Below are 21,630 nucleotides of genomic sequence, written 5' to 3'. Positions count from 1 at the left end.
ATTGGACATGAATTAGGCCTACATATTTTGCGTAAGTTTCGGAATATTTATTATCCATTTATATATGAACTACGAATCAGTGGCGTAGCAACTTACCCGTGGGCTCGGGTTCAAAAATATTTTGGTGGGCCCTGGCCCCCTTCCCCCCAATAAGACAAATTTAGTGTGTGACAAAAAAAATGATCCGAATGTATCAGTACATTTACCAAAAAACATTCCAATGCAAGGATTGTACTTTTTTATAAGTAAAAATGTAACGTTGGATTTTGTTAGGACTCCATGCCAGTCTTGAAGGTCAATGTCTGTACGGTACAACTTCTTAACAAAAATTAAATCACTTAAGGTGTTTCAAACGAAAAAAAAACTATTAAACATTGACGAAAACTGTCATATTGTTCTATATCAATTATTTAACAGTAAAAAATATGTATTAATTAAAACTGCGTTTTTCTGGCCTTCTACGTAGCAAAGTCAGAAACCAGTGGGGCATGTATTTCTAAACTTTTGTCTGTTTCTCGTTCAATGGATAAAACATCAAGTAAAACCAACCTGCTCTGTGTCATAGAAATTCTTATGTTTGGATCAATTTCGAGAATGACCTGCTAAACTACCAAGTCTTCTCTGCATTTTGATATTTATTTTTCACACTGGTTAGTGACAGTTAATTGCCTTTTAACTTTCCGTAACCGTGAAGAACAAAAAAAAAAACTGGATCACACTGCAAAATCGATCTACTTAAATAGCCTCATTTGTACACTCTGGAAGTCATTCTCTTTCTAGATCTTCTCCAGTTGAATTTCTGTTTTTATTTAGATCTTGTTGCTTTATTTAGATCTTGTTGCTTTATTTAGATCTTGTTGCTTTATTTAGATCTTGTTGCTTTTATTTAGATCTTGTTGCTTTATTTAGATCTTGTTGCTTTATTTAGATCTTGTTGCTTTATTTAGATCTTGTTGCTTTTATTTAGATCTTGTTGCTTTATTTAGATCTTGTTGCTTTATTTAGATCTTGTTGCTTTATTTAGATCTTGTTGCTTTTATTTAGATCTTGTTGCTTTTATTTAGATCTTGTTGCTTTATTTAGATCTTGTTGCTTTATTTAGATCTTTTTGCTTTATTTAGATCTTGTTGCTTTTATTTAGATCTTGTTGCTTTATTTAGATCTTGTTGCTTTATTTAGATCTTGTTGCTTTATTTAGATCTTGTTGCTTTATTTAGATCTTTATTTAGATCTTGTTGCTTTATTTAGATCTTGTTGCTTTATTTAGATCTTTATTTAGATCTTGTTGCTTTATTTAGATCTTGTTGCTTTATTTAGATCTTTATTTAGATCTTGTTGCTTTATTTAGATCTTGTTGTTTTATTTAGATCTTTATTTAGATCTTGTTGCTTTATTTAGATCTTGTTGCTTTATTTAGATCTTGTTGCTCACTTTCCGAAAGTTTTGAAATAACGTTGGCTGCTTTTAATGCAGAACAATAGAAATCAATGTTTCCTATTTTCCCATAAATGCCTCAGCCTCCAGGCATTCTTTTTTCTTTTATTAGTATATCAAAATATCTAAATCTCATTCCTTGATGCCACATTGCAGGTACAATTTAACGAGTGTCCTATAAACTATGCTCTTCCTATTGGATTCCAATGGCTCCCCTTGCGCTAAAGAGACATGACATACCACGTCATAGAGATCTGCAAGTTCTTGAACACAGCTGAAAGAAGCATAGAAGACCAAGTATACATTGTGGTTGGCACGGAGAACATAGGTGCTAGCCGCTAGCGGCTACTTTTGATAAAGAAATGCCTGATGACCATTGTACTATCCACTCAAATAAGAAGCACCATTATAACCTTACCTACGCGGTTTATTTAAGGATAAATGGGAGTTTTTCATTACTTGGAGCATTTCTTCAGCCATTTCTCACCAATATGAAAATAATTCTCTAATTCTTTGATTATTTCCTCCTCGGTGATCACTAACTGTTAACTTTCTTTAAAAACTATTAACTAAGTTTCAATCAAATACTATTTCATGATCAATTTCGTCCTCTCTCTAATATCTAGTGTTTTGTTATAATCGGTTTCAACATTGCAATAGCACACACACACACACACACAAATTTAACATCTTTAACGTTTGCAACAGAATATGATGTTTTTTTGCTTGCTTTAATATTTATAGTGGAATGATAACAGCTGACTGAAATTTTAATTCGTAATGAGATGGGAAACAAGTCGAACCCGAACCGAACTCGAACCTCACTTACGACAGAACCGAACCGAACCCGAACTTTAAAACAGATCTGAACGAACCGAACCGAACGAACTGTTCTTACCATGAACGAACTGAATGAAAGATTTTGCAATATTTTTTACTAAGAAAAAATAAAAACTTAGTTTCAGTGAGATGATTTGTCAGTTATTTTTTTAATTTTTGGAAAACTCAGCTGGATCATTTTGGATCTTTTTCTTTTGATTCACCTTGAATGGCACCGTAACATTTAATATTTGTGTGTTCATGAAATGGGAGAGTCGAAGAAACACAAAGTAGAGTCTGAATGTAGAAACTACCAGGAAAAGTAGACACATCCTTGCCTTTTAAGACAATATTTTGTATTGTTATAGACAAGTGATGTTGTTTTTAAAGAACGTAACTTAAACAGCATCAAAAGAAATAAAAAACATAGGCCTAAATAAATATTGCGGCATTCTTAGTTTGAGACACCAAAAAAAAAAGATTGCTGAGAAACGCCTATAGATTAGAGGATTGACGAACTATTTACCAAAGAAGGGATAAGAAAATGAGTCGTCGGTAAGGACATGGTACAGAGTTGGCCACATTTTAAGTAGTAAAATGAAGCTTTGTTTTCGACGGCGGCGAATACCCTATAGGGTGCTACTATCAGTGATGAAAGAAATGTGTCATGAAAATAAAAATGCATTTAAAGCCACCACCTTTTATCGCAAGACAATTAGAAATATCAATTAAAAACTAAGAGATAGAGCAGCAAAGCTGGAAATGTTTAGCATTAACGCCGACATATCTGATAGCGCTCAACTCCTGCTACTTATTCACGGTACGAAAAGCAATGATTAAATCACAGAAAAGATATCTGCTATGAGGAACATGCATTGGGATCACCACTGGCCAAGACCTGCTCAAAGACGTTTCAGACATCGTGGAGGAGGAGGCTTCTTAAATTTCTTTTGGGAAAAATTATTGGGAGTGACTACAGATACTGCCAGAAGTATCTCTGGATGACATAACGAACTGGCGGCAAGAGTTAGACAAATTGTCAAGTCAAACGGGAGCTCTGTGTCAAGAAGTTGAATCAGGTTGACATACGCGCCTTCTAAACGAAATTGCAACTCTTCTTCATTTAGCAGGCGGAAAGGGGTGAAACCAATGTGGCGTAATCGCCCCACAAATGAGCATCTAGATTCAGTGCTTCAACTTGGCGCAGTGGGAACTTCCAAAGTTGGTTTTGGATCAACTTCCTACATCCCATGAATTAGTGCAAATATATTCACGTGGGAGGCGGCGGTGGCTGAGTGATAAAGCGATTGGCTTGCGATCCGAGGGTTCCCAAGTTTGAATCCTGGTGAAGACAGATTTTTAATTTCGGGATCTTAAGGTCACCTTTGAGTCCATCATGCCCTAATGGGTAACTGACATTAGTTGGGGGAAAAGTAAAGGCGATTGGTCGTTGTGATGGTTACATGACACCCTCATTAACCGTGGACCACAGAAATAGATGACCTTTATATTATCTGCCATATAAATCTAAGGTCTGAAAGGGAAACTTTTTATTATATCCACGGGTTTTTAATAAAAGTACTTTATTTTTTATTTATAGTTTTTAGTATCTTTTCTGTTATGTGGCCCGCGACAAGAGTGTTGGAAATTAAAATGGCCCACCGACCTAATAAGGTTTCACATCGCTGTTTTATGTTTGAATTAAACATTATTACATGACCCTAATTTTGCTATTACCTAATTTCATACCATCGAACCGAGCTCGAACTTTAGGCCTGACCGAACCGAACCCAACCTGAACTGTAGACCTGACCAAACCGAACCCAACCCGAACTATACTCGTCATCGAACCGAACCCCGAACTTAAATCTGACAGAACCGAACCGTACCCGAACTTTAAAAGTTGGGTTCGATTGCCATCTCTATTCGTAACCATCAGAGCCTGATTGTCACCCCCTCCTTTTTTTTCTGCCCTACACATTAATATTCTCTTTGAAACTCTCTTTCTTTCTCACTTCCCCCTCTACCGATTCCTGAAATTGGGGTCTACTATCAATGGTTTTATTAACATAACATGAACGAAAAAGAACGGGATGATCTGGCAACAATTGTCTCCACAAACCCATAATTAGGTCTAGCCACCATTACAATAAACCTGATGAAAGTAGTTCTGTACATTAGAGTAGTCCTTACAACCAAGCCGCTGGTACACAGACTCCAATCTGAAAACGGGTTCACAGTTTGAAATTAATATAAAGTTTGATATGAAATTTAGGACATTTTGAGGGAACGTTTTAGACTATATTTTTAAATTGGTTGTTATAAAAATGTTATTATCTTTGTTCACTTTGATGTCATCTCCAAGTGGGCCCCAACTGGTCAAGAGTCATAGGCCCAAGCGCAATGAACCCCTTTGGGCCAGTCTTTAGGCCCCTAATGGTCGAGGGCCCGTTGAACCCCTTCGCGCCATGGATGCTACGCCACTGGCTTGGCGGAGATGTCGCAGTGTCTGTTTTTCCATGCAATAGCTTGGTCTCTCCTTTGTTTTGCTACATTTATTTTACAAACAATCACAAAACAATTTCAAAATTGGTTTTTGAAGACGTGCATATAGGCATATGTAGTCACTAGTGTCTAAAGGTAAATGTTTTTTTAAATGGAGGTTGAAGCACCAATTATAACTTTAGAATACACACAAATTTATTTGATAATATGATTCGATGTACATTATTAGCAAGAATTAACAAAATATTCTCGATTAAATGACTTTCATTTCTAGTTTTCTTTCTACCGTCACAAGGCTACAACAAAGTGCATAGTCGTTCCAGTCAAGTACTATGAATTGACTGTGCGCGCTTCCAAAGGTACCAACATTTCAAACTTGCTATGTGCATGTGACCAAACGCAGTTGCAACCTGCATATTTTGCCACATCTGATGCAAAGAGCTATTGTCCGCCAGGGGTTGATTTAAGTTTTCTTTTTGTCTCCTGTGCTTTTCTTCCCAAGGGCTTTTCTTTGAGTGTGTGCCTTGACCTTTATAAGAACTCTTCAGCTGTCTCTTTCATAGGCCATTTGCCTACAGCTGCTTTCCTCTATGCCAGAGATTAATGCTCTTAAATGAACATCCATCCAAGTAGAAATGTAGTTAACAAACACACATTTGGAAAGCATATTTTTGACCAGGTTTATTATGTATTAAAATTCTCATTTATCAGATTTAACCAACAAAGAAATACAATGAGGCCCAAATCGGACAGTTTTTAAGCCGCTCAGAAGATATTAGACTTGACAAGTAGAAATAGAACAGAACCAAATACAAAACTTAAAACAAAACATTATTTTTGTTCTTGGCTCAAATGCATTTATAATTCAAAAATGTACATGTAGGATTCATAAAATATTTTCACAAGCACAATCATATTCAAACCATACAACATAGAGTTAGTAATGACAATGAAAAATGGATTTTCTTATCTTTATCTTATATAATACAGACATTACTTAAAAAAAGAAGATGATTACGTCCTACGCATTCAGTCATGCATATTAACCAATGACTTAAATTCTGCCAAGTCGCTGGTTTTCCTGGCCAGCTCATCTAAATTAAACATAGGACAACAAAAAAAGTGAGTTCATTTTGTAAATAAATGTAACAATAGAAATAACTGAAAAGAAATTATGTTTAGCTAACATCAAAAAAAAAAAAACAACATGAAATAAAATAAGTAATTAAATAAAAGCAATCATTAGCTCAATAATAGAAGTAATTACCGAAATCTAGTCCAATGAGAACTCTACAACAACCAACTTAGGGAAACTTTTAAACAACTGAGCAAGCATCACAGAAGAATCTGTTACAGTAAATGAAAAAAAACAACAACACTAATTAAACTACAAAGTCTTTCAAAAAATACTTTTTCCAATGATTTAAATGCCTTTACATTACACTAAAGACAAAAAAAAAGACATTGTGGAACTACAAGGAACATTGGCTATAATGTTTTCTTTATTAGTTTATCTACTTTAAATAATTTCTAAAATTAGATTTCTCTGCTTTAAAAAAAAAAAATACCAGAAACACATTTTTAAAGAGATTTTTTTTAAAAAAGGAGTATCTTGCAAGTGTGATCCAAAAATAATATCAGAAACATTAACATTTTTATAACATTATTAATATAGATTAATCAATATGATGTGCTTACTATCCAAAATGACTAATTAGGTTCATATCTTGCATCACCCACAGAAAGACTGGCAAACATAATTATTTGAGCCACAATAATGGATATGTACATTCAGACATGATCAATGGTAATGTTGAGAAATAATTTTTTCTTGTTTCACTTCTTTCTTATATGTATCAAAATTGGAAAATCCAATTTAACCCTAACCCTAACTAGATCAGCTACATTTAAAAAAAAAGATACAAAGATGCATAATCCTTCAAAGCAAATGGTAGGCTGAAATTTTGTGTGCTTCCTCTGCAGTGCTTTTTTTTAAAATAAAAACAGATTGTAAAATTACCAAATGTAACATTATCTATTAAGCCAAAATTTATTTTCTGAAAAGTTGTCCTCAGCATCATATCAGTATTAACAACTACAGAAAATTGTCAAAATAACTCAAATTCTGTCGACAGAGAACCATGAGTAACTTGAAGATAAATAATTTTGTGCCATTGGATTATTGAAAACAAAAAATGTGATACAATGTGTCAACATTCATCACAGCCTAAATATGTATTTATAACAAACTAAACAATGCCAATTAACAGTGTATGTGTATATATAATGACATTAGCTAAGATCAGCTAAAACAAGAGTTGCAAAAAATAAGTTCCATTATTGAAGCAGTTTCACAAGGAATCAATACTATGTTCCAATCCTAACAAAACAAATAGTACAAATAGCAGATACCTGTGTAGTTACATTTTTGCATGCATTTCCTAATTTTAAGATGTTTTCTAAATCATGTGAGAAGTGTGGCAGAAAGCCATTAACTGCTTGTCTATCTGTAAAGAGGGCTGGAGTTAGGCTCAAGCTAAATTGTGTTAGGTGAGGCAGCCCAGAAGCCTTCTTCCAGTTAGCCCTCTCTTGGACCATAGTGCACTGAGCTTGCTATAACATGAAGAGAAAAGTAATTGAAACAAATAAAAACCAAAGATAACTGTAGGCAGTGTAGGGTATCTGCCACAAATTATTTTTAATGCCAGCAAAAGTTGACCAAATCAGAGACAGAATAGCCAGAATAAGACAGCAGTGCAATAAAATATGAAAGAACATTATACATAGTTGGGCCAACATTTTCTTAAGCAATTGAACATTCACTGCTAGAAGTTTAAGAAAATAACAAAAATAAATAAAAGTAACAAAGCTTTCATTGTATTTTGACAAACCCCTGACACCAAAGATTAATGTTACAAAAGGTGTTGAACTTTCTTGTACAGATTGATATGGAAGAAAACAACAATGTTAAATCTGAAATAATGGTGCTATATTTATTTTGCAGATGAATCTAAAGCCAATATCATAAGCCTTTCACATTATCCAAGCATAACAAATAACAGGAACAGTAACCAAAGTAAAATACAACACACTTAAATTGAATAACTTAGTACAATACTCAGTACTTTCTGGTCTTTTTTTTTTTAATTAATTTAGGGCCAGACCTGACACATTATAATAATGATTGAAAAGAAAAAATTGTTCAATAATTTAGTTATAAAACTTTCTCCCCAGTGAAAAACTGGAAATGTGAAGAAAATGTATAATTAAAGAAGATGTAGCAAGCTGTGCATTATACTTCACATATTTGTAGACCAGTGATGCCCAAAATACGGCCCGCGGGCCAACGTGTTTACATCCGGCCGGCCAAAACGTCAACACAAAATCCTTCTCCCTAAAAAAATGTTTAAAAAGTATCTTTACCTACGTTATGGACCTCAATTTTATTTCTAATAGATTGCTACCAAGGCATTTAAAATGTGTGCATTTAAGAAAAAGGACTCAGAATATAGAACCTACCAGGAAAAGTGAACGGATCTTTACTTTTTGTGGAACATGATAAATGCTTGCCAAAATATTTGTTTTATACAGAAAGTGGGGCTGTTATACAAAAACAACAAAACATAAATAGAACTTGCACCATTTTCTGACACGTAAGAAGAAAATTAAAATATCCCAATAAGTAGGTCCTTGGATCTCAAATAAAATAGTTTCAGGTCAATTTCATTAAGTTTTTGTATCTTTTCGATCATGTGGCCCGCGACACTAGTGTTGGAAATTAAAATGGCTCGCAGATTGAATTAGGTTGAGCATCACTGTTGTAGACTATTACAGAGTTCAACTAAAATACTTTAACAAGATGGACAAACTAGCATTGAATGCAATACATTAGTATTCATATTGTTTCAAAAACATGAACTTAAATTTGCTTTGGTGTATATAATATTGTTGCAATAACTTTATTGTTTCAATATGAATCAAAATGGTTGTTTTAAGCTAGATTTAACTATATTCATACACAACTGACAGTCTTTGATGATTTTTTTTCCCCCTATTTTCTGCACCTAGGATACAGTTTAAACTTTTTCTAAAAACATTTATTTTTGAGAGCTTAGATTGAACAATTTACAACCGATACTAAAAAGTAAGGTTCCCTTTAGATGAAGATCTGTAAGGCAGGTACATCAGTGTTCACCCATTTCTATGAGAACAGTTAACAATGGTGTAATAAGGTAAACAACAGATATCAAGCATTAATTAGATCAGTGTGGTCAAAGTAACATTTAGACTGCAGTTAACATCCTTTCATGAACAAAGATGTGTAGCCTTTAAGTAGCTACTGTTTGTTTTTTTTAATCACACCTCAACAACAATCATTTTTTAAATCTGTTGTAGTAAAGTTCCCATTTCAGACCTTGCAATCTATAGGGCAGATGGTGTTAAGGTCGTCTTTCTTTGGCAAACGGTTTACAAGCAGGGTGTCATGTGGCTAGTAGCACAACCACCTTTACGTTCACCTACTAAAGTTAGGTTGGGTGGACTCAGGGGCACCCTAATAATCAAGAAATTCAAAATCATGATCTTCAAGATTCAAACCCAGAACCCCAGGTTTGGAAGCCTAGCGTTTAACTGCTCAGCCATCGCGCCCCTCGCAATCTGTTGACTATTTATACGGAAATGTTCGCACACTATCTGCAGCTACAACTTTTATCCATGGTTTTAAAAGTGAGCTTTTAAGCATATCATGAGTTTGATGATGAACTTTGAAAAATCACTACCAAAGCCAAAAGAAAAAAAAAAACAAAAAAATTATAGGTAACGTTTTTGAAGCTGTATTTAATGGTATACAAGTGATGTCAACAAATTAATAAATAATTATGTACAATAGCATTAAAGGGCTACAATTATTTAGTGTGCTTTATAGTTACATTCAACAAACATTTGATAGTAAACTCAGGTACCACACAACTATTCATCCTCTATGTTTCAATGTGTATTATATTAATGACAAATAATTAAAAAGATAGTGTCAATTATACAGATACAATCAATTTCATCAATCATGATGTGACATTAGCATATAACTTTCCAGTAACATTCAGAAGAACAAGAAACTTTGGTTGTCAAAGTGATGTTAACAATAAGACCCACACTTGACAGTAAGAAAACAAAATGCAATAAAAATAATTGCTTTTTACTTGCTATGTAAGGTTTTTCTTTTCACACATACAAATAAGTTTTCTTAATGTTTTAGTATTTAGCTAATCATTATCCTAATAATGAAAGTTCAACAAAAATGTAAGTTAATCATAAAAAAAGTTACAAAAATGAAATCTAAAACTTCAATAATCTGCATTATATTTTAAACTATGGTATGTGTCTTTTAAGGAATAACAATTAATAAGACCAAACACCCAATAATATCAAAATTTAATTATGTGAGTCTTCAGTCTATTACTAAAACATGTTTAAAAAAAAAGGTTGCAACAAATCCTATTATGGAGGATCAACACGAACAAGTATTATTTGCAGCTGTCTTTTTTCTTAAATCAACACTGTTTGTAGGCTGTGGTCGTACTTCCAACTTATCTTCCATGGAACGAAACTGGGTAACTGCTGAATTAAATGCCTCATCCACACGAATAGAGTCTTTAGCACTAGTTTCAAAATAGGGTATGCTTCCATTCTTCTGACACCAGGCCTGGGCTATATCTTGACCAACTTCATGGTTCGGCATGTCCACTTTATTTCCTAACACAATGAATGGAAACGGTGTACCATCCTGAATGTCTGCATAATAAAGAAACTCTTTTTTCCACATGGGAAGATTTTCAAAACTTTTCCTGTCATCAACAGCAAAAGTCAGCATGCAGATATCTGCACCACGGTAGAATGGAGTTCTTAGTGATTTGAATCTTTCTTGCCCTGCTGTATCCCATATTTGCAATGTATAGTTTTCTCCTTTTATCTACAAGAAAATATAATAGGTAATATGAAATATAATATGTACGTGTAGTGTAATGTAATATATACAATATGACATAAAGATTAGCAAACTAATAGACAATAAAAACAAGCAAAATATAAAAAAATCCTTTTTAAAAAAAAAAACAAAGCTTATCTAAAGGGGAAGAGCTCTGTCCTTAAAACTTTATCTACCAATAATGTACAAGTTATTTCTCTTATTTGATATCAAAGAAAATAATTAATTACTAATAATTAATTAACTAATTGAGTATTTTTGTTTAGTGATTCGTGTTTTGTTAGGTACAAAAATAATTGTTTAAAGTATCAACTTGATGGGAGAATGTGTGAGGGAGAAATAGCCTTAACAATTATTTAAATGAACAAAACCCAACAAATTTAGCCATATCTGTGAATACTGAAGTATTAGTTTCCCTTGTTGCTATTAAACAAAATACTGAATTACAAGTAATTGTCTAATTGGTTACTTTTTTTTTTTTATTGATTCATGTCTTGTCTATGTCAATGAATAATTGTGTGAAGTTTCAGCTTGATCCGAGATTGGGTGTGGGAGAAATAATGTGTAAACACTTTTGGCCAGACAAGCAGACAACGTGCATTGATATAAGCTTTGTAAAAAATATTTAAAGATACATTTTAATACTTAGCTATTGCAGTAGTCTTCAACCTGGGGGGTACAAAATTCTTATTGGGTCTAATGTTAATTAAATGTGGGCCCCCTTGTTGTTTTGTTTTTAATATTCTCTATTGTAAAACTTAGTATTATACAAAGTTTTTCCAATGGCGGATACTTTTTTTAAAACAAGAATTGTCATTAGAGAATAGAGGTTGAATTAAAGGGATTGATTATGATCATGATCTATATTATAAAGTAGAATGTGAGGTGTATGTATGTATGTATGTATGTTACTTATAGACATCAAAACCGTTTGACCAATCTTGATAAAACTAGGCAGGAATGTTCCTTGGGTACTAACTTAGACCGTAGTGTATGTATTGTAGCCCTAAAACAAACTTAAGACCCTCAAAAAAAATAAAGTTGTCCGACTCTATTACAGCTATAGTATTTTATGGATCTAGGCCATGGTTAACAATGTTGACATGAGAAAAGATAGAAAGGATTTAGACCTAGATCTAATTTTAAGAAATACACTTTGCGCAGATAGTTTTTTAATTTGACACATGAAAATACAAAAGAAGATCCATTGATTTCATTATGTAATAAATTTAACCTTCAATTTTGTGTTTCAAAAGCATTTTTTACATAAATTAGTTCCTTATATCTGTGACTACAGATTTCCTGATGAACATTCTTTCATTAGACAATACCGTAATGAATCGCGTACTAAATATTAATTCGTTTAATTGTTTACTTTATAATCCCATCCCTAGATCTAAAACTCTAATTTAACTCTAAGATGATAAAACTTCTCTTCGCACAGATAGTTTTATACTTTAACACATAAACATATTAATTAAAGTCCATTCATTTCATATTTTGATCAAATAAACATTCAAATTTGGTTTTCTAAAGCTACATTCGTCTACGAAAGCTGCGAAGCCGAGTTGAGATAGGCCTAAATCTATATTCATTCATGAATTGCGTACTAAAAATTATTTTGTTTAATTGTTCACTTTATAATCCCATTCATTTAACAAAGCTATCGCTCTTTTCGTTTTTAATAGATAAGAATGTATCGACTTCGGGTAAACCCATTTTCGCAAACCAAATTTTATTTTCGTAGCGAAAGAGAAAAAACTTGAAAGGATCATTAGTTAAGTTTAACATACATCTAAATCCAATCCACTAGATTAGTAAACACAAACTTAGAACCGCAGGCCGCAGGTAATGTCTGGCGAACATCCTTTCATTCGACATTACCAAATGGTTACACATTAACACATCTCTCAACTGAGTCTATTCCTAGGCCTAGGGTCTATTCCTAGGCCTAGGTCTAAAACTCTTATTGAACTCTAAGATGATAAAACTTCTTTTCGCAAAGATAGTTTTATGCTCTAACACATAAACATACTAATTATTGTCCATTCATTTCATATTTTAATCAAATTAACATTCATATTTGTTTTTCTAAAGCATTTTTAATACATTCGTTCGCTGTTCGCTAAATAAAGCTGCGTAGTCGTGTTGAGATAGGCCTATATTCATTCATGATAAAAGGTCACGCATGCGCAACACAGAATGAACTCTATAAAAGCCAGTTTTTAACTCTAGATTAGTGTAGATTTAGATCTATGTCTACCTCAAGATCTACTTTATACTGTAACACACGAACATACAAAATTAAGTCTATTCATCTCAAATTTTAATCAAATATATGTAGGCATACAAGCTATGTTTTAATTTGAACAAATGGATTTAAGCCTATTAGCTATTCTGATTTGATAGCTTCATTCACACTATTTTTACATTGACACATTCGCTTTACTTATTACATTATTATTTCGTTTAATTGTTTACAAAACACTCTCAGTGACTATATCGACAGTAATGCGCAAATAAAGACCTGCGGGTCGCGGGTAAAATATGTCTAGTAATTATATAAAGTTTCAAGCATAAATGATAAATACATAATGGTCGTGATTTTATAACATCAACAAAACTACAGTTACTTAGGCCTTTGAATGAAAATAATGTTACAGTTGGGGGTTGTCCATAAGTGGGGATAGTATAAAAGGGGTTAGGGAACTAAAAAGATTGGGAACTGCTGAGTTCTCAACAATATTTATTTTTCTGATAATCACACACACACACACAAATATGAAAATACTGTTTTATTTATTTATTAATTCTTTACTATCAACTAAATAGACACATCAGTTGAATATTTTCCCCTAATATATAATAGATAACATTTTTCTTTTTGAACAGAAATGAATCACCAAAGTAAAGGCTTCAAACTTTTGCACAGTTTTAAAAAAATGTAAGCTTGTTTTATCATGTTATTTAAGAAGGTGAATTGATCACTCACTGTCACATCTTTGTTCAGGAATTCAACTCCTATTGTGTGAAAAGACTGGGAATCAAACTTGTTGCTCACAAATCTGTTCATCAAGGAACTCTTTCCTACACCTCCATCTCCAAGCAAAACAACTTTTAACAATTTGGTGTGGGGAGGCATTTCTGTTATCTAAGAATGCCACCACAGAACAGATTTAATTTTACCTAATGCCTGAAAAGAAAAAAATGAGATATTAAATGAGATACCCTGGGGATAAGTAAGGAGGCAGCGTAGAATTAATTCAAATCATATCATATGGTTTACAAAGTGGTTCCATTTAGTTTTCACAACGATTGTTTAATTGCCCAACAGAGTTGAAAAGAACACTTGATAATAAAATCAAGTAAATGCCATGACAGCCACTAGAACTAGGACCTAAAGCAAAGCATTCATTCTAATTCCCATCCAACACTTAGCATGAGGATCAAGATCTATTATGGAGTGTACAGATTGTGTTTGTCTTTGATGAAAGTCTAAAAGAAGGATTAGACAAACAAACAAAAGATTGCAGAGAAAGCCTACAAGAGAAAGAGAAGCTGAAGGGAGATAAATGGAGCTGGCTGGAAAATGAAGGGGAAAAGGCACAGATGTGAAACAAAAATAATCACATTTTCTACTTGAATTATTAATGTCAGCCGCACAGTCTAAGCTTAAAAAATGCAAATAAGGATTTTCCCCTAATTTTTATTAATTTAAAGACAAAACTCAGGAAGATTAGTTATTGAAATATTCCATACATTTTTGGTTTTGCAAGTATTTTTTAAAAATATTTTTTGCAAACGCCTGGACTTCATTCCATGGAGCATTTCTATAAAAAAAAAACTGAAATAAAAATTAAACCAGACTTACTTTTTCTAGTTAAACAACATTAAGGAACTATTTGTATTATTTGTAACTCACAATTCTTAAAGGACTAGAGACAAAAATAAAATATAATTTTAGTTATAGCATTTAAGCCTTTTCAATAGCTAAATGATACTGGTAGACTATTTAATCAGCTTAAATATTTTTTGTGTAATTGGTTACCTTATTTAAAAGCAACCAACTGCCACTTGTGATCTTTTTGTAATAGTTGATTCACAACCAGCATAGTTGCCTCAACCTATAAGTGTTAAATTTAAAGATCAAGCTTTAGCAAAATGAGTAAATTAATATAGACTAAATGTATCTTCATTTATATCAATTCCAAACTATATATATATGGGATATGTGCAGATTGTAACTAGTTTCAACATTTTGTACTGATTGTCAAAAATATCATTTAAATATCAATATCAACTAAATGAGAAAACCTAAGCATGTAAAGTCTTTGAATTCTTGTTTGATGATATAGTAATCTGTGTAGTGGAAGTGGTAGCACTTTGAGTAAAAAAAAAAAAGTAAAGTTTCCCTTTCAGACCTTGTGGTCTAAAGGACAGATGATGTTAAGGTCATCTGTTTCTGTGGACTACGGTTGACAAGGGTGTCACAACAACCAACCCCCTTTACTTTCCCCCAACTAATGACAGGTACCACATTAGAGCTGGTTGGACTTTCTATGGCCAACGGTTAACGAGCAGGATGTCATGTGGCCAGCACAACAACCAACCACCTTTACTTTCCCCAACTAGTCAGGTATCCATTAGAGTTGAGTGGACTCAGGGGCACCCTAAAAATCTTGAGATTAAAAATCACAGGCATCACCAAGATTTGAACCCAGGACCCCAGGTTCAGAAGCCGAGTACTTAACCACTCAGCCACCGCACCCCTTCCCCCAGCACTTTTAGTACTACACAATTACACTTCACTAAACTTAGAAATCTTTTTAAAATCATCCAAGACATCAAAATAAGAAAAGAAAAACAGGAAAAATTCATGACAAATTCAGATCTAGATCTAAATTAGATCTATAAAATATATCAATCATTCAATGTAATGACTAATGAATATAATAATAATAATAATGGCAATGTCTTCGATTCCAAAGGTATGGGATGAGTCAAGTGTTTCTCATGACTACGCAAACCTAGTTGCGACCTGCATATTTTCAAGCATGCAGACAATTAGATCTAGGTCTAGTATCAAAATGCTATCATTACTAGATTAGTATTAGTCATAAGTAGATCTATAGACTATTAGATAGATCTAGATCAATTTAAAGGCTTATTGTGTTGAAAACTTGACAACCGGGAGCATTTTTCTTTTAATAGACTCTCTAGTTACGGTATAGAACAATAGTGTAGATAAGAAAAAGAATCTTCAGAGTTAAGAATTAAAACTATTTAAGTGTATTTATTTGAAAGAATATTTAGATACCTAGATTTACAGATTTTAGCTTCTTATGTCTCGACATTGACTTTCTAAAAGAACTCCCAAGCATACAGATCTTTATTATATTTTATGTTAATAATCAATGATATTGGTATAAAGAAGTGATTCATTTAATTATACATGTTTAGTGTGCACTAGTTTTATTTTACTAATGAAAAAAAACGGGTATTATTGATAAAAGGTCATCCCGACTTTTATGAAATTTTAGTACATGAAAAAAGTGTGCTAAGTTTTAAAGGGTCGTTGACTCGTTTAATCATAATAAATTTGGTATCATTGAAAAGCTAAATTAATTTTCTAAGTGTATGGTTAAAAAATGTATATGTGCAGAAACCTATATCAGCTCCGCATAAAGCTTTGGTGACTTTGACGTCTTGTCTATCAGACTGTCTGACAATGATGAAGTCTATTTGATTCCAGTACTTGGACCTGGGATGCATCCATGATGTCTTTTTTTTGTGAGGTAGCTGGAAAAGAGTATTTGTTATTTTCAGCTAGTGGGCTGTGCACAATTCTAGTAATAGTGCACCATTGCTATTGCAGTGACCAATTCCGTGTCTGCCCAGAACATTACTCCAGGTTTTCCATTCAGAGCCTACCCTGGCATTGAAGTCGCTCAGTATTATGAGTTTGTTTTGGGCGTTTTGATTATTGCGGGATTTCAGATCCGAGTAGAAGTTTTCCTTGATGTTGTCTTGGTTGGACATAGTTGGGGCATAGGCACTTATTAGAGTTGCATGTTGCCTTGAGGTCAGGGGTAGGCGTAATGTCATTAGACGGTCATTTATGCCTTTTGGTAATCCTGCTATCTTGTTGACTAATTTGGATTTCACAGGGAAGCCAACACCAGCTTCACGTCTTTCCTCACTATTTTTGCCAATCAAGAAGAACGTGTAGCCTGCGCCAACTTCTTTTAACTGTCCTTCGTCTGCATGTCGCAGTTCAATCAGGGCAGCAATATCTACATTGTATCTAGCTAGTTCTCTTGCTACGAGGGCAGTACGACATTCAGGACAGTTTGATTCAGCACTGTCAAGTAGATTTCGGACATTCCAGGCGCCGAGTGTGAGTTCATGTGTTTTCATTTGTTTTTTTCTTGAGGTTTGTGTTTAATTTTTTCTCCCGCATTAGTGGGATCCCCGCCAGTCACGGGAGACTGGCCAGGGTCATGTGGGACAGGCAATGTTTCGGGCACCTTTTCTGGCCCCTTCCTCGTGCTTATGAGGTAAGCAGTGCATTCCTAAAAAGGGCTGCTTAGACAGCTGCCGAGTTCCAGTGCTATCCCAGTCACTGGAAAGCGACCACAAGGTCTGGGCCGCCTACGTGTAGGTTTGTAGCTATGGCTGCCAGTGTATCCACACCTGCCACTTCGCCACTTGCCTAGCGCTTCAGGGATTTTTTATTATTGAACATGGGAGATGAGAATAAGGCTTATTAAAGTGAGGGAGATTTGCGCTGAATCAGCCTCACTGTCTTACCCCTTGCCAGCTGAATCCAGTGGCAGAAAAGAGTCCAGACAAGAGTTGGTTTGAGGTGCAGTGGATGACCAGTGAGCTCTACATGTCTCACAGTGCTCTAAAACATTCCACAGGGTTTGCTAGTTGACGCCAGATGGTAGGCCGCTCAGTCCGTCTGAAATTTTTTTGTCCCACTTCGCCGCGAAACTAGGTTAGGGTATCCCATTTTCTATTTAAAAGCCTCTTGTAAACATAAGTCGTATATAGTCATGTGATACACTGTTGTACGCAGAAATCTATCAATTCCTATTTTTGGTCCAATCAAATCACTCGCGCAGTCCTCTTTTTTTCCCTTCGCGTCAATCGTGATGTCAATATTAGGTCACGTGGCTGGGCCCAGCCAATCCTCTTGTGCTTACCGGCTGTATAAATGGATCTTATGAATTTTTCTTTTATTGTGTTTATCTATGTATTTAGCCGTAACAACAATCAATTTAGTTGATTTTGTATTTATTGAATTATACATATATATATTTGATTTTAGTCCATTTTTTATGACTTGACTCATAACTCCAATAAGTCAGATAATGTACATTAGAATTAGATCTAGATATCTCCAGGGAAGGGGAGTGGCCATGAATGCCAAGATGAACGTATTTTCTCACTTAAAATATTATTTCATAATGTTAATTAACAGTTAAATAACATTTAAAAAATCACAGGAATATTAATTTTAACGAATCTTAAAATGTTGATATTAAAAAATATTATTAAAAACTAAATACTATTTAGATCTATATAGATTTTTTTTTTTAAATTCAAAGTGACAATGTAAGACAACACAACCGAAAGTGAGACAAAAAAAAATGTATTTAAGTAAAATACAAAGGCAAAGAAGAGGTCAAAATAATTAACTAAAAAATGTATAACTTTTGAACTAATTAAATCTGATTTTCAAAATTCTTTTTTGTGTCATTTATATCTCAAAATTATCCATCTAGCTATACTATAGTGAACTAAAGTGGTTTCATTGCATATAAGTAAATAGATTTTAAAAACTATTTTATCACTGAACACCCTGGTAGTCCAATTCGACTTGAGGACTACATCTAGATTGTCTAGAATCTAGAGACTAGAGTCTAGTAAGCCTAGTTAGATCTAGATTCTTGATCTATCATTGTATCATCTATGTGTATGAGTATGTCTAGCTAGAGTCTAGAATCTAATCTAGAGTAGACAAGATCTAGACTCTTGTGACTCAGATCTAGTCTGAAAGATCTAGTCAATATAGACTCTACTAATAGTACTAAGACTCTAGACTAGAGTCACTAGACTAGAGTCTAGAGTTAGAGTAAACTTCCAGTAAAGAAAGTGTAATTGTAACAGTAACTAACACTGAGTAACACTACCCTGTACTACTACTGGCCACTAGTACTAATAAGTCTAAGTAGTAGTACTACTACTAGTAACTAGATCTACTAGTAACTAGATTTTTAACAGTACTAATACTACTAATATAGTAATAGTGTCACTACTAGATCTAATACTTATAGTACTTATACTAGGTCTATATTAACTATATAGTATATACTACTAACACTAGTAATATAGTAGTAACAGTGTAACAGTAACAGTGGTCAGTGAGTCATTAAAGTCTGTAAAAGTAAAGACTAAATTTGTAAACTCTCAGAGCTCTGTATACTACTTTTTACAAGAGAGTCTAGTATACTCAGTACTGTAATTACTATATTAGTGTCTAAAACTAAAACTAACTTAGATCTAGATCTAGTAAATCTAGTAACTTAGTAACTAAACTTAACTAAACTAAAACGAATCTCAATCTGCTAAAACTAAAAGTCTGACTCAGTCTGAGTAAAGACAAGATATTCTATTTCTAGTAAACAAAAATAATAAACATACACGTTGATCAAGAACAAGATCTAGCCTAGATCAAAATATAGACGATCTATCAAAACCTAAAAAAATAGTCAATCTAGAATCTAAATCTTGTGTGCTAAATTAAGATACACCACCATTGTTATGACTGACGTCATTTATCATGTGACTTTAGTCATGGGACAAATCGCAGTCTTAGTTTGCTTTTTTTTTTTTTTTTTCGGTTAAATAAAAAAAAATAGATTTCTATTTTTCTTAACTTGGCTTTATCTAAAATCTAGATCTAAACCTAGATTAGAATATAGATTCTAATAGTCTAATAAATTAAAGGATTGTTTATTATCAGATCACGCATGATAAGCACTATTTACTTGTGTGTTTCTTGATCTAGAATTGTATCTATAATTCTATATATAGGATACAGGGGAAACAAATCTAGATCTAGAATTAGAAATATTCTTCACTCCAAAAAGTTAACAAATAGATCTAGATCTTAAACCAAATTTATATTTTCATTTTTTTTTTTTCTCTTTTAACAATGAAACGGAATTAATCTATATTTAAGAAAGGGGAGGGGGGTCTAGCATTCTTTGGAATTTGATAAAAAGAACAACTTAAATACTGAACTATGTCTAGAGCTCGCATAAATCTAGAATTAAAAGTAAAATAAACACACGCACACTAACCATGACCCGGGCGCGGCAATTCTCAAACATCTCATGCTTTCTATTAAACTTTTTTTTTACTTTTCGATTTGTCCCAAAATGGACATAGGCTACTAGCCTGACATTACCAGGGGCCTGCGGGTCCTAGTTTGTGTTTACTAATCTAGTGGATTGGATTTAGATGTATGTTAAACTAAGCTAATGATCCTTTCAAGTTTTTCTCTTTCGCTACGAAAATAAAATTAGTTTTGCGAAAATGGGTTTACCCGAAGCCGATACATTCATCATATCTATTAAAAACGAAAGGAGGGGTAGATGAATAGGATATAAAGTACAATTAAAACGTTTCGGTTTGACTCATGAAAATACAAAATATAGTCTATTGATTTCATTATTTAGTAAAATCAAAAGCATTTTTACATAAATTCGTTCCATATATCTGCAAATTCAGAACGTCCTGACTTACCTATACCATTCATTTTTTTCAAATCGGGTAAACCCGTTTTAATTGTAATAAAACGGTCAACTTTTTTTTTAAGGGACTTAAGTTTGTTTTAGGGCTACAATACATACACTACGGTTTAAGTTAGTACCCAAGGAACATTTCTGCCAAGTTTTATCAAGATTGGTCAAGCGGTTTTGATTTCTATTCCTAACATTCCTACATACATAGGCCTACGCCTTACTTTCTACTTTATTGTATAGAAAAGATATAAATGCCAATGAATGATGATCAATGTTTACATGGAAGGCTCCACGAGAGAAGTCCTAGGGAAAACGACATCGGGCTATTGTGCGGTGCGGTCGTCAGATTCCCCGGTGCAACCGAAAAAGGAATCAGAAACGCTCTAGAACACGTAGAGCTACCGAAATGTATTTTATCCTATCTTATCTTATAAAATACAGACACTGGGTACTTTAAAAAAAAAGTTGATGATTACGTCCTACGCGTGTCACCAGGTGAATCGTGTTAACCAATGAATTAAACTCTGCCAAGTCATTGTTTTTCCTTGCTGACTCAAGCAACCCATTCCCTGCTTCAATAGCACTAGGAAGTAGGAGGAAGGAGCAGCTAGTGTAGTACTGGCCTTTGTGATCCTCTTTACAGACTCACTTTGATGCCTACGAGCTCTCGAGAGCTCAGAGACGTGGACCAACTTACTGGAAAAAGGCAACGGCGTGCCTGGAGCACCAAAAAGGAAAACACAAGGCACATATGGTGATGCAATGGATGTAATCGCATTTTGGAATCAAAAGAAACGAGAAGGCCGACAGTTTGGCGAAGCTAAGAACGTTTTTAGACCCGCCAGAAGAGCCGCAAACAAACTAGGGTGCAAAAGCCAGAGATAGTTCCGATGGTAGCACGTTTGCCTTGGTCGGCTTGGCGCCCCTTATCATGGACATCCGTTTTATGACGTTCCATCTTTCTGAGGCTTTCTATCATATACTTCCTGCACACGGTCAAACAGAAGTCACCTTTAGACCACCAAACCTAATGTGGACGGGAGTAGCATTATGTCTCTCCAGAATATGGTTTTA

General features: G+C 33.8%; 1 protein-coding gene across 2 annotated transcripts; it reads right to left on the bottom strand.

Moving 5' to 3' along the window:
- Positions 1-5,419: 5,419 nt before the first annotated feature.
- LOC106069359 (ras-related protein Rab-9B-like) lies at positions 5,420-19,605 on the bottom strand. Of its 2 annotated transcripts, none has more exons than XM_056037242.1 (4): positions 19,451-19,605; positions 14,790-14,865; positions 13,734-13,934; positions 5,420-10,726 (listed from the first exon to the last, which is right to left on the bottom strand). In XM_056037242.1, exons 3-4 carry the CDS (start codon positions 13,881-13,883, stop codon positions 10,265-10,267), a joined length of 612 nt encoding a protein of 203 aa, XP_055893217.1. In that variant the 5' UTR covers positions 13,884-13,934; positions 14,790-14,865; positions 19,451-19,605; the 3' UTR covers positions 5,420-10,264. The 2 variants fall into 2 exon arrangements, with proteins under 2 accessions (XP_055893217.1, XP_055893218.1); XM_056037243.1 differs by lacking the exon at positions 19,451-19,605 and adding an exon at positions 19,398-19,416.
- Positions 19,606-21,630: the final 2,025 nt, after the last annotated feature.

Source organism: Biomphalaria glabrata, chromosome 8 (genome assembly GCF_947242115.1).
Source record: "Biomphalaria glabrata chromosome 8, xgBioGlab47.1, whole genome shotgun sequence".
NCBI classification, from domain to species: domain Eukaryota; kingdom Metazoa; phylum Mollusca; class Gastropoda; family Planorbidae; genus Biomphalaria; species Biomphalaria glabrata.
This window is presented reverse-complemented; position numbering and strand designations above follow the sequence as displayed.